Here is a 13,644-nt window from a genome sequence, read left to right on the forward strand (position 1 = left end):
CTTAAAGTATCCCCTTGTTCTGTTCTAACCACTGCCTCTCACTCTATGCACAGGTTCCTCATGAGCACAATCAAGTGTTCTGGAATTCCCGTTCTTTGCAATGCGTTATCTATACTTTGTTATAATCCACACAGTCGAATGCCTTTGCATATTCAATATAACACAGGTAAACATCTTTCTGGCATTCTCTGCTTTCAGCCAAGATCTCTCTGACATTAGCAATGATATCTGTGTAAGGCAATTAAAGAGAAATTTGAGGTACCTGATATGATCTGAAATGGCCAATTTGAGGACTAGGTGCAATTCCCTGTGATTCCCTGTTTGTGGTTCCGTTTTCACCCTAGAGGCAACCACCTTCCATACTGTTTCTAAGAGAGGAATATCTGGTAATGATGATCTAACCACACTGCGACCCCTCCCTGTCACATATCTGTGTAATTGTTGCCCTGTAACCAATCTAAGAAAGAGATGTTACCCCTTTAAGCCAACTGCCTTATAGAACCGGACACAGGAAGCCCTGCCTTAAAATGATCAACTACCAGTCGAGTAATGGCTTTTAATGATCTAAACCTGTCATTACCAATCAAGTAATGTCTTTCCATGATCTAAGTTTGTAAATACCAATCAAGTAACGTGTTTCATATTTATTGTTCTCCTATAAAACGTCACTGCTGAGTTGCCATTTTGAATTTCTGGATTCCACCGCAGGGAGTTCAGTTTATTCCCAACTCAAGCTGTCTCTTTTCTTATGATAAATCTCTCAGTTTTACACTAATCAGAGTACAGATGTTTACTCTATTCTCTATCCCTCGTTCCATGTCCTGTTCTGAATCCGGCTTGAATTTCTGGCAGTTCCCTGTTGATGTACTGCTGCAACTGCTTTTGAATGCTCTTCAGCAAAATTTTACTTCTGTGTGATATTAATGATATTGTTGATAAGTTCCACATTCTGTTGGATCACCTTTCTTTGGAATGGGCACAAATATGGATCTCTTTCAGTTGCTTGGCCAGGTAGCTGTCTTCCAAATTTCTTGAAATTGGCAAGTGAGCTCTTCCAGCGCTGCATCTGTTTGTTGAAACATCTCAATTGGTCTTCCATCAATTCCTAGAGCCTTGTTTTTTGCCATTCCCTTCAGTGCAGCTTGGGCTTCTTCCTTTGGTCCTTGAGCATATGATGCCTCCTGACTTTCCTCACTGGCCTCTCAATAAATAGTGGATGCACACTGAATTACTTGATTAACTTCTGTGACGCCATTAAACCAGAAGCTCTACAGGACGAGACTGAGAGCTCGTCTGCCAATCACTGTGCCCACAACACCTGGCACACAGCCTCAAACATTTGTCCAAAAATAAATGAATGAAGACAATGGAAGCTTGGAGAGTTTAAGTGACTTGCCCAAGGCCACATTTTACCACAACAATGAGAAATAAATTTGTGAAGGGAGCCCCAGCATCCTTGAAGGCTGGTGTGATTGCTACTTTATGTCAGATTTGACAGTGGGAACTGTCCTAACTGAATAAAGACACCTAACTACATTGGGGCTGATTGGACACTGTGATGGTAGGGGTCAAGTGGCGGTACGCAATCGACAAAGACAGGGTGGGTGTGGTTACCGTAATGGTCAGTGTAGTCAAAGCAGTAATCAGAATAATCTGACTCGTATGGATTTAAGGTATTGGATACTTAGTCATGGTATCCCTAGGAGTGAAATAGATGGGAAATCTACTAAATATTTACTTCATCAATAAAAGCAGAAGAATTCTAGGTCAAGTGAACAGTAGTCTAACTCAAATCACCAGAACAGAGATTCACAGCCCCACAATCAATTCCCAGACTTGACCCAGGTTACAGATGCACAGCCCCTTGAATGAAGGGGACGCTGTGTCCCCTCGAGGAAGGACCCCACTACTCTGTAGAAAATTTATACTGTTTTCTCCCAGCCTTCCCCAAAGGGATCTGCACAAGAGTGATGGTTCATTGGAGAAAAGGAAATAATCAGACTTTTCAGGGATTCCTGGACACTGGCTCTGAATTGGCACTAATTCTTGGAGACCCAAAATGTCACTGTAGCCCAGCAGTCAGAGTGATGGCATATGGAGGTCAGGTTATTAAATGGAGTCTTAGCTCAGGTTTGTCTCACAGTGGGCCCAGTGTGTCCCTGAAATCATCCTGTGGTGATTTTCCGGGTTCCAGAATCATAATTGGAATAGATATACTCAGCAACTGACAGAACCCCCACACTGGATCCCTGACAGGTGTAGAAGGGGCTATTATGGTAGAAAAAGTCAAACAGAAGCCATTAAAACTGTGCCTACCTAGGAAAATAGTAAACCAAAAGTAATACCGCATTCCTGGAGGGACTGCAGAGATTACTGCCATTAAAGACTTGAAGGATGCAGAAGTGGTGACTCCCTTCACATTTCCATTCAACTCGCCTATCTGGACTATACAGAAAAAACCGATGAATCTTGGAGCATGACAGTGGATCATCGTAAACTTAACCAGGTGGTGACTCAAACTGCAGCTGCTGTTCCCGAAGTGGTTTTATTGCTTGAGCGAATTAACACATCTCCAGCTACCTGGTGTGCAGCTATTGAGGACCAATGCCTTTTTTTCAATTCTAGTTTCAGAGGAACACCAGAAGCAGTTTGCCTTCAGCTGCCAAGGCCAGCAATACAATTTTCACTGCCTTACCTGAGAAGTATACCAACTCTCCAACCCTATGTCATAATTTAGTTCACAGGGATCTCAATCGTTTTTACCTTCCATAAGACTTCACACCGGTCCATTACTGATTGGACATAGTAAGGAAGAAGCGTCAATGACAATGACTCTGGACTTATTGCGTGCTAGAGGGTGAGAAATTAACCCCACAAAAATTCAGGCACCTTCCACCTCAGTGAAATTTCTAGGAGTCCAGTGGTGTGAGACATGTGGAGACAGACCATCTAGGTGAAGGACAAGTTGTTACATATGGCCCCTTCCACAACTATAAATGAGGCACAACACCTTCTGGACCTTTTTGGATTCTTGAGGCAACATATCCCACATTTGGGTGTGCTACACTGACCTATTTATTAAATGACTCAAAAAGCTGCTAGTTTTCAGCGGGGCCCAGAATAAGAGAAGGCTGCCATGCAAACCATTCAACCACTTGGGCCATATGCTCCAGCTGATACAATGGTGCTTGAAGTGTCAGTGGCAGATAGAGATGCTATTTGGAGTCTTTGTCAGACCCCTATTGGTGAATCACTGTGCAGACCCTTAGGATTTTGGAGCAAAGCCCTGCCATCCTTTCCTTTTGAGAAACAGCTTTTGGCTTGTTACTGGGCCTTAGTAGAGGCTGAATGCCTAGCCATGGGCCACCAAGTCACCATGCAACCTGAGCTGCCCATCACGAACTGGATGTTGTCTGACCCACAGAATCATAAAGTCGGACATGTACAGCAGCACTCCATCACTACATGAAGTGGTATATACGAGACTGGGATCAAGCAGGACCTGCAGGCACAAATAAGTTGCAAGAGGAAGTGGCCCAAATGCCCATGGTCTCCACTCCTGTCACACTACCTGCCCTCTCCCAGTCTGCACCTATGGCCACATGAGGAGTTCCTTATGATCAGTTGACTGTAAAAGAGAAAGCTCATGTCTGGTTTACAGATGGTTCTATGTGACATGAAGGCAACACTCAAAATCACTGCATTTCCTTTCCAAAACCTCCCTGAAGGAAATTGGTGAAGAAAATCTTCCAAATGAGCAAAACTTCAAGCAGTGCACCTGGTTGTTCACTTTGCTTGGAAGGAGAAATGGCCAGATGTGCAACTGTATACTGATTCATGGGCTGTGGCCAATGGTTTGTCTGGATGGTCAGGGACTGGGAACAAACATGATTGGAAAATTGGTGACAAGGAGGTATGGGAAAGAGGCATGTGGATAGACCTCTCTGAATGAGCCAAAGAAGTGAAGATATTTGTGTCTCATGTGAATGCTCACCAACGGTTGACCTCAGCAGAAGATTTTAACAATCAAGTGGATATGATGATGCGTTCTGTGGAACCTGTCAACCTGTTTCCCTAGCCACTCCCATCATTGCCCAATGGGCTCATGAACAAAGTAGCCATGGTGGCAGGGACGGAGGTTATGCCTGGGCTCAGTAAAATGGACTTCCACTCATCGAAGTCAATCTGGCTACAGCCATTGCTGAGTGCCCAATTTGCCAGCCTCAGAGACCAAAACTGAGTCCCCAATATGGTACCATCCCTTGAGGTTTGCAGCCAGCGACCTGGTGGCAGGTTGATTACACTGGACCACTTCCATCATGGACAGGGCAGCATTTTGTTCTTACTGGGATAGACACTCACTCTGGATATGAATTTGCCTTCTCTGCAGTCAATGCTTCTGCCAAAACTACCATCTGTGGACTCACAGAATGCCTTATCCACCATGGTATGCCACACAGCATCACTCAGATCAAGGCATTCACTTCACAACAAATGGAGCACAGCAATGGGCCCATGCACATGGAATTCACTGGTCTTACCATGTTCCCCATCATCCAGAGGCAGCTGGCTTGATAGAACGATGGACTGGCCTTCTAAAGACACAATTACAATGCCAGCTAGGTGCCAATACTTTGCAGGGTTGGGGCAATGTTCTCCAGGAGAATGTATATGCTCTAAACTAGCATCTAATATATAGTGCTCTTTCTCCCATAGCCCAGGTTTCACAGTTCCAGGAATCAATGGGTAGATGTGGAATGGCATCACTCATTATTCCCCTAGTGACTCATCTGCAAATTTTTTCCTTCCTGTACCCACAATATGCTCTGCACATCTGGTGGTCTTAGTTCCAAAGGGAAGTATGCTCCCATCTGGAGAGACAACACAGATACCATTGAACTAAAGAATGACACCAAGCCACTTTGGGCTCCTTATGCCTCTGGATCAACAGCATAGAAGGGAGTTCCCATATTGGCTGGTGTGAATGACCGTGACTACCAAGGGGAAATTGAATTGATGTTGCATAATGGAGGTGAAAAAAAGAGTATGTCTGAAATGCAGGAGATCACTTAAGGTATCTCTTAGTACCACCGTGCCCTGTGATTAAAGTCAATGGAAAACTACAGCAACCCAATTCCAATATGACTACTAATGGCCCAGACCCTTCAGGAATGAAGGTTGGGTCACTCCACCAGGCAAAGAACCATGACCAACTGAAGTGCTTGCTGAGAGTAAAGGGAATATGAAATGGGTGATGGAAGAAGATAGTTATAAATACCAGTTATGATTATGTGACCAGTTGCAAAAAAAGGACTAATTGTTATGAGTATTTCTTCTTTGTATGTGTGCATCAAATATTTTTATTTTCTTCACTTATAAACTATGAGATGTAAACAGGCCTCGTGTATTTTCAGTTAAACATGTTAGCTGTGTCATGTTAGGTGCAAGTATGACCTTGTGTCTTTATTTAGAGACTGTCTACAGGTGCCAATCTGACAAGGGGTGAACTATGATGGTTAAAGTTGTGTGTCAACTTGGCTGGGCCATGATTCACAGTGTTTTGGCAGTTACGTAATGATGTACTTTGGTGGCAGTTATATAATGATATAGTTATCCTCCGTGATGTCCTCTGTTGTGATCAGCCAATCAGTTGTAAGGGGAGTTTCCTCAGGGGAGTGGCCTCCATCCAATATATATGTGGACATTCTGGCAAAGCTCGCTTGCTTGCTTGCTATGAATCCTGCATCCAGATCCAACTCGTCATTATCTGACCTCCAGTACTGGAGACTTGAGCCAGCTACCTGTCACACTGCCTGCCAATTTAAGAGATTCATCAGCCTCTGCAGCCCAAGAGCCAGCAACCTACCATCTGACCTGCCAATCTTGGTTTGTCAGCCCCTGCAGCTACATGAGTCAGGAGCAGCCTCCATCCTGATGCCTGACCCACGGACTTGGGACTTGCCAACCCTACAACCACATAAGCCATTTCCTTGAGATAAATCTCTCTCTTTCTATATATAAAACCCATTGCCGTCAAGTCAATTTCAACTCATAGCGACAGAGTAGAACTGCCCCATAGAATTTCCAAAAAGCACCTGCTAGATTTGAACTGCTGACTTTTTTTGGTTAGCAGCCATAGCACTTAACCATTACACAACCAGGGCTTCCTTTATATTTATATATATATATATATGCTTCACTGGTTTTACTTTTCTAGAGAACCAGCCTAAGACATTACCTCAATAACTTTTTCTTAAAGAACAGTATGTACAGTGTGCAAACATTTGTGAAGAACAAATACATACTTACACAAATCACTGTATATAGAGATGAAAGTGCTGGCCTTTGTAACAGGGAAAGAGGCAATTACAGAAAAGCGGTAGGAAGGAGATTGACTGATTGTAGGTACCTACTGTATTATTTGAATTATTTGCTACATATTTTACTTTCTTATAAAAAGTGAAATAAAATTTCAAACTTTTTTTTTTTTAAATATCTTTTGAATGAAGAACTGAGGTAAAGTGCCATAACAGATTTTCTTCCCAACAGAAGACAAACCCTGAGACTAGGAACCCATTTTCTCAGTGTAACCAGTACCTGAGGAAAAGTTCCCAGACTGGGGTTCCCAAAGGCTGCCATGCAGGTTGATGAAAGGCCTAAAGGAGATCACGTAGCCAGGCAAACGATAAACCTTCACCATATCCTAATAAATGCAGTCTATTTTAGAGGCAAAATCTTTCAGTGATCACTCACATTTAATTAAAACTGCCATGGACTGTAGTAAGCTGTTTACAAGTATAAATCTCGCTTAACATCAAAAGCAACATATAAGTATTTTATTGGTATCGTCTTGTCCCACATTAAAAAGCCAAGGCATAGAAGAATAAAGTAACTTGCTAAAGATCACACAGCTCTTAAGCAATGGAGTGATAGGGACTTGAGCCAAAGTTCTTCTGAGTTCAAATATTCCATGGTACCACCTCTTAGATTTTTTTATGACACTGACAGGAAAAAATAATCTAGCTGGTAAATTAGCCAAGAACCTGCTCTGAGGCTATTGGTGGGTAATGATGTTTTCCAAAAACCCAAGGGCTTCTAGACCTGAAGGAAAAGAATAAACTGACAGGCTAAAAAAAGGGTCCATGAGGAACATCCTCAAGTAAGATATGAAGAATAAAATAAGGAGATAGGCAGATGAGTCAATGGTATCAAATCAAAGTGTCAGAAAGATCTAGAGCAGTTTTTCCTAAGCAAATGGTTCTCTTCCCATCATCCTCTCCTCTAGTCCCTAGTTCCTCAGGCCAAGGGGAAAAAAAACAGAGATTAGCAGTGTCTGCAGCTCAGTCTGGGTTGGGAAACACAATGCAGAGATTATTGGGAAAACTCTAGACTAACACTAAAACTAGTCAAGGCAAAAATGAAGTAAAAGAAGAGAAACAAAACAGGCCACTTAAGTTTAGGCAAATTTAATAATTTAAAGGCTGTTCACAGAGCAGCAAGGAGAGGTGTTTTCCACTTGACATGAAGTTGAGTCACCATTTGCAACCAGTCTCCAAAGCTTTATTACCTCTTTGATTAGTGACCAGTCAAATCTCCCTTCCTGTTGGGAAGGACTGCCCAAGTCAGCCCTGAGTGGCCATCCACTCAGGTCAGCAACATGCTGAGGAGTCCTTCAGAGTGGTCCTGTAGAGAACATGTCCCTTCAGTGTCTGAGAGCTGGCGGAGGTGATCTGAAAGAAAATCAGTCCGAAGAAGACAAGGTAAGCAAGACTGCACCACAGGGACTAAATGTAGAGCCCCTGGGGGAGAGGCCACTAAAAGGAATCTGATGGAGATGACAGGCTGGTAGAGGCTGCGTGGTTTCCGTCAGCCCCCAGTCCTGGGAGAAAGAGATGCAATGGCAATGCATATAATTTAAGTCATCAAAAATGGGTGAGTCCTCAAATAGCCACTTCCCCTCTTCTCTCGGAAAATAGCTACTCCCCAGCTCCAACCATAAGGTTCATGTATGAAATGCCTATCACAGACCTGTCCTCCTAAGCCCAGAGGTGAGCTCTGACCCAGGCTGGGCCAGTCAAATGTTTCCTTAGGCTATTTATAGCCAAAATACGGTGAGAAAGGTTCTCTTTCCTCTTTAATTGGAAGCTAAAAGAATGTGGGCCCCAAGTTTCCAGTGCTCAGATCTCTTACCATGACAGCAAGTCAGTCCATTAATAAATATTTACTGAGTGCGTATTATGCGTTAAGCACTGTCCTAGGTGCTGGAGACAGAGTTGAACAAAACAGGTATTTTCCCTGCCCTCGAAGGAGCTTACGTATCACTAGGAGAAGACAGACAATAAATATGTAAACGAACAAATAAAGATGGTTTCAGGCAATGAAGATAAAATGGGTTAATGTGGTAAAAAATGACTGGAGAGAGATGGAGAAGGTGCATTAGCACTACAGAGGAGGCTTCACCAAGTAGGTGACATTTGAGAGAGAGAGAGCCAGAGTTAAAAAGAAGGCAGTCAGCTGCCTCCATGAACAATGGCCTCCTTTGCCATGAGACTAGAAGAACTGGATGGCACCTGGCTACCATTACTGAACATTGTCATCCATAGAAGAATTCTGATCAAAAGAGTGAGAATGCAGAACAGAATTTCAAGTTTTCATGGAATCCAGACTTTCTGGAGCCATGACGGCTGAACCCCTGAAACTATCTCCTTGAGAAAATCTTTAAACCTTAAATCAAAAATGTCACCTGAAGTCATCTTAAAACCAAACAACAGTTCAGCTTAACTAGTGAAAAAAGGTCTGCCTTTAGCATTATGCTCTTTTAAGAATCTTATGTGGGATTAAATTGACATGTGCAACTCAAAAGATTAGATAGGAACCTTAGGGGGAAGTGAGTTTATGTTAATGAGGGAGGGACAACTCAGAAAAGGAGGGTGAGAATGGTTGCACAACTTGAAGAACTTAATGTCACTAACTCGAACATGTAGAAACTGTTTTTGCTGTGTATATTCTCAACAACGACAAAATAAAATTTAGAAAAAAAATGCCAATTCTGTTGATCAATTGGGCTATCAACCCGAGAGGGGTTAAAGAAATTATAGTATAATAAAATAATGGGCAAAAAAAAGAAGGCAGTCAGGCAAAGATCAACAGCGTCCCAAGCAAGAAGGGTACATGTAAAGTCCCTGAGACTAAACCAGGCCTGAGGGGCAAAAAAGAGGCATCAAGGCTGGAGGACAGAGAATAAGGAGAGCAGAGGGACCAGGGGATTGCAGAGTAGTTGGGACAGGTCACAGAAATTCTTCATTTGTTGTTGTTGAGAATATACACAGCAGAATATATACCAAGTCAACAGTTTCTACATGTACAATTCAGTGACACTGATTACGTTATTCAAGTTATATACCCATTTTCACCCTCCTTTTCTGAATTATTCCTCTCCCATTAACATAAACTCACTGCCCCCTAAGGGTCCACTCTAATCTTTCAAGTTACTGCTGTCAATTTACTCTCATATGGATAACTCTTAAAAGAGCATAATGCTCAATGCAAACATTTTTTACTAGTTATGTGAAATTATTGTTTGGTTTTAAGAAGACTTCAGAGTCAGAATTGACTCAACGGCAATGGTTTATGGTCAGGAATATTTTTGGTTTAAGGTTCAAAGATTATCTCAGGGGGTTCGTCCAGCCTCCGTGGCTCCAGAAGGGTCTGAATTCCATGAGAATTTGATATTCTGTTCTATATTTTCCCCCTTTTTGGATCAGGATTCTTCTATAGAATCCTTGATCAAAACGTTCAGTAGTGGTAGCCAGGCACCGTCCAGTTCTTCTGGTCTCACGGCAAAGGAGGCAGTCACGAAGGCAATTAGTCACACATCCCTTTTCTTTCTCCCATTCCTAACTCTCCTTCTTCCTCTTTTGCTCCAGGTGAGATCACATAAACTCTTGGGCACTGTGCATTTCATGCTGGCTCCAATGGGAAGACACTGGAGGGTTTAACCAGGGGAGTAAGTGATCTTATTTAGAAAAAATCACACTGATTGCTGTGTGGCAGGCAGACCAGAGGAGGACAAGAATGGAAGCAGGGAATATGATGCTTCCAGAACTCTCATACACTGCTGGTGGCAGTGTAAAATGGTACGATCACTTACGCAGTTTCTATTACACACACCCCACGACCCAACAATCCCAATTTATACACCCACCAGAAATTAGTGTGCATCAAAAGACATGTACAAAAATATTCAGAGCCACACCATTCATAACAGATCCAAACTCGAAACAATCAACAGTACAATGCATAAACAAACTCTGGCACATTCAGGTGATGAAAAACTTGGCAACAGACAATGGTGATGGTTACACACAATTAATATAATTGGTGTCACTGAACTGTACATGTAAAAACGGTTGAATTGGCAAATATTGTGTTATACGTATTGTTTACAGCAATAAAAAAATTTGTGGCACATCCATATAAAGGAATACTATGCAGGAGTGAAAATAAACTATTACTACATGCAAAGCAAGGATGAACCTCACAAACATAAGGCTGAGGGAAAGAAGCCAGATACCAAAAATATAAACTGTACGATTCACTTTTATAACAATCAAAAACAGGCAAAACTAAACAATGGTGTTAGAAATTAGGGAAGTAGTTACCTTTGGGTGTAGGGAAGAGGAGTGACTGGGAGGATCATGGGGCAGGAGAAGATTCTGGGGTTCTGAAAATATTCTATTTCCTGACCTGAGTAGTAGTTACAATGGATAGAGTCACTTTGTGATAATTCCTCAAGCAGTATACTTGTAATCTGGGCACTTTTCTACATTTACAATATCCTTCAATAAAATAATTCCTTAAAAAAAAAAAAGAAATAGAAGACCAGTGAGGAGGCTTCTGCAAGCTTCCACACAAGAAATGATAGTGGTTTGAAGACAGAAAGAAATTGTCAGGTTCAAGATACATTCCACAGGCAAAGCCAGGACTGCTAATGGGGAGTGCAGAAAAGAGAGGATTTAGGATGAGTCCTGTATTTTTGACTTGAGCAACTGGGTAGTGGCATATGCTGAGATGGGCAAGGATTAAAAAGAAGAAAATTGCAGGAGAGCAAAAGAAAATAGTTCTGTATTAGCTAAATTAAGCTTAAGATGCAAGCAAGAAATCGTTACTGAACATTTCGATCAAAGATTCTATTGAAGAATCCTGATCAAAAGGGTGAATATGCAGAACAGGATTTCAAATTATCATGTACTCTAGACGTTCTGGAGCCTGGGGACTAGGTGAACCCCTGAAACTAGGGCCCTGAGATAATCTTTAAACCTTAAACCAAAAATATTCCCTGAAGTCTTGCTAAAACTAAACAATAGGTTAACTAGTAAAAAAAAGTCTGCTTTGAGCATTACGCTTTTTAAGAACTATCTATATAAGGTCACTATGGGTCGGAATCAACTCAACGGCAACAGGTTTGTTGGTATCAAAGTGAAAACAGCAACTCAAAAGATAAGAACATTAGGGTGAACTAGATGGTGCTCGGCTACCACCAATGAATGCCCTGACCAGAAAGACAACAGAGAGTCCCTGATGGAGCAGGAGAAAAGTGGGGTGCAGAACTCAAATTCCAGTAAAGGCCAGACTTAATGGTCTGAGAATGGCGGAACCCCAAAGGACACCTCCCCCAAACTCTCAGTCTACCCAGAACTAAAACCATTCCCAAAGCCAACTTTTTTTTTTTTAATTTTTTATTATGCCTTAAGTGAAAGTTTACAAATCATGTCAGTCTCTAACACAAAAATTTATATACACCTTGCTGTATACTCCTAATTGCTCTCCCCCTAATGAGACAGGACACTCCTTCCCTCCACTCTCTACTTTTGTGTCCATTCGGCCAGCTTCTGACCCCCTCTGCCCTCTTATCTCCCCTCCAGGCAGGAGATGCCAATATAGTCTCATGTGTCTACTTGATCCAAGAAACTCATTCTTCACCAGTATCATTTTCTATCCCATAGTCCAGTCTAATCCCTGTCTGAAGAGTTGGCCCAAAGCCAACTCTTGAGACAAATAGACTGGACTATAAAACATAAAATGATACTCGTGAAGAGTATGCTTCTTAGTTCAAGTATATACACGAGACTAAATGGGCAGCTCCTGTCTGGAGGCGAGATGAGAAGACAGAAAGGGACACCAGCTGGGTAAAGATGCAAACTAAGCAAGTAACTGGTTTCGCTGGGGTTAAGATTTTGCCAAACAAGCACCACAGAGGAACGGGGGAATGAGCAAATGAGGACATGGGGGTGGTTATAACGCTGCCCAGAGACTCTAACGTGGGAGAACACACAAGCAGCAGAGATGAGCAAGAGCGGGAGGAGAAGCAACAGGCACCTGTTTGCAACTTCTCCTTCACGCCTATGCTTCCACCAAGTCTTACTTGTGGGGTGTATACCACTTGGGGACAAAGTGTCCTGAGGAACACAGCATCATCTTTCTATCTTTCTTGCCAAATGGAACTTTCCTATTTCACAAGATAGTACCATACTAACACAATTCAAACAAGCAACCACCCTTTTTTTCAAGTAACCCTTAGCTGCAGTGCAGGGCAACACGGCGGTTATGCTCAGGAACAGAGTGAATAGCCAGGGGCTGTGGGAGGTCAACTCTGTAGTGAGAAGAGGGGGAAGTGCTTCCTGGCTCCCACAGGAGGATGTGATTGGCTTCTTTGAATACTTCTGCAGACTGGCAGGGAACCGAAACCAGCTATGCAGGGCTAAGCAGGAACTGTGCCTCATCTCCTTGACAGGAGGGTTGTTTGGCTAGGGGACCTTATCCACGGGAACAGAGCAGGGAGCGGAACTTGTATTTAGGCCATCCAAGGTCCTCCCAATTTCACCCAATGGCAAAGCAGCACATAATGTCGGGCCTTAATTTTAGACCTTAGATCACACAGGTCCACAGAAGTTATGTGCTAAGGCAATGAACCTCTTTCAGCTGCAAGCACTGGGCCATGACTTCCATGACTCAAGACCAAGGTGACAGTAAGAACAAGGACAGGAAAGCAAAGCAGAGGATGAGGCTCTAAGGATAAGGAGGAGGCAGTAACACTGATCAACATCAGGGGAAAAGAATCACCCTCTACTCATCTCTCTCACTTTTACAAATGCCCTTGGTCTTGGAGAAGCATCTGTGCCCCTCCTACCTCATTAGTACATGCCCTGCTGGCTTCTGGTTCTGGGGCAAAGTGGACACAAGAATCATAAAAAAGGGAAGATGGCAGTGCCAGACCTGTTAACAGTGTGAAAAGACATGAAGCATGAAACACACGGACAGAAGAAAGAAAGCCCTCAGTGAAAGGGGAAAATCCCATGTAGCTAGACTTGTGATTCCAAGGAAAGAACCCAGGAAAACTTGAACACAGTTAAGTTAGGGGTGCCCGGGGTCTCAGAGACCACAAAGACTATGCTGACCTGACAGAGGCCACTATCAACTAACTCAAAATCACCTACAACTCCTGGCCTCCCTGTAGCAGAAACTATATGCTACACTCTCACTTCACCAAGTTCCCTCAAAGAAGACTTCCAGGGCAGGAGAGAGAAAAGGAAAAACAAGAGGACATTAGTTAGGAGCAGTCTAAAATCCAGTCCAATCTGCTGT

General features: G+C 42.8%; 1 protein-coding gene across 8 annotated transcripts in view; it reads right to left on the bottom strand.

Annotated features, from left to right (window-relative positions):
• Positions 1–6,308: 6,308 nt before the first annotated feature.
• CDK5RAP1 (CDK5 regulatory subunit associated protein 1) overlaps positions 6,309–13,644 on the bottom strand; it is a 43,624-nt gene continuing 36,288 nt past the window's right edge. For 4 of the 8 annotated variants that reach the window (XM_064275975.1, XM_064275974.1, XM_023550153.2 and 1 more), the window contains one exon: positions 6,310–7,730. In XM_064275975.1, coding sequence (XP_064132045.1) covers positions 7,650–7,730 — 81 coding nt within the window. In that variant the 3' untranslated portion in view covers positions 6,310–7,649. Of the gene's footprint in view, positions 7,731–13,644 lie in introns of all 8 variants that reach the window. The other 4 variants (XM_010591615.3, XM_064275978.1, XM_064275977.1 and 1 more) reach the window with 2 other exon arrangements.

This window comes from Loxodonta africana, chromosome 24, assembly GCF_030014295.1.
Source record: "Loxodonta africana isolate mLoxAfr1 chromosome 24, mLoxAfr1.hap2, whole genome shotgun sequence".
NCBI lineage: Eukaryota > Metazoa > Chordata > Mammalia > Proboscidea > Elephantidae > Loxodonta > Loxodonta africana.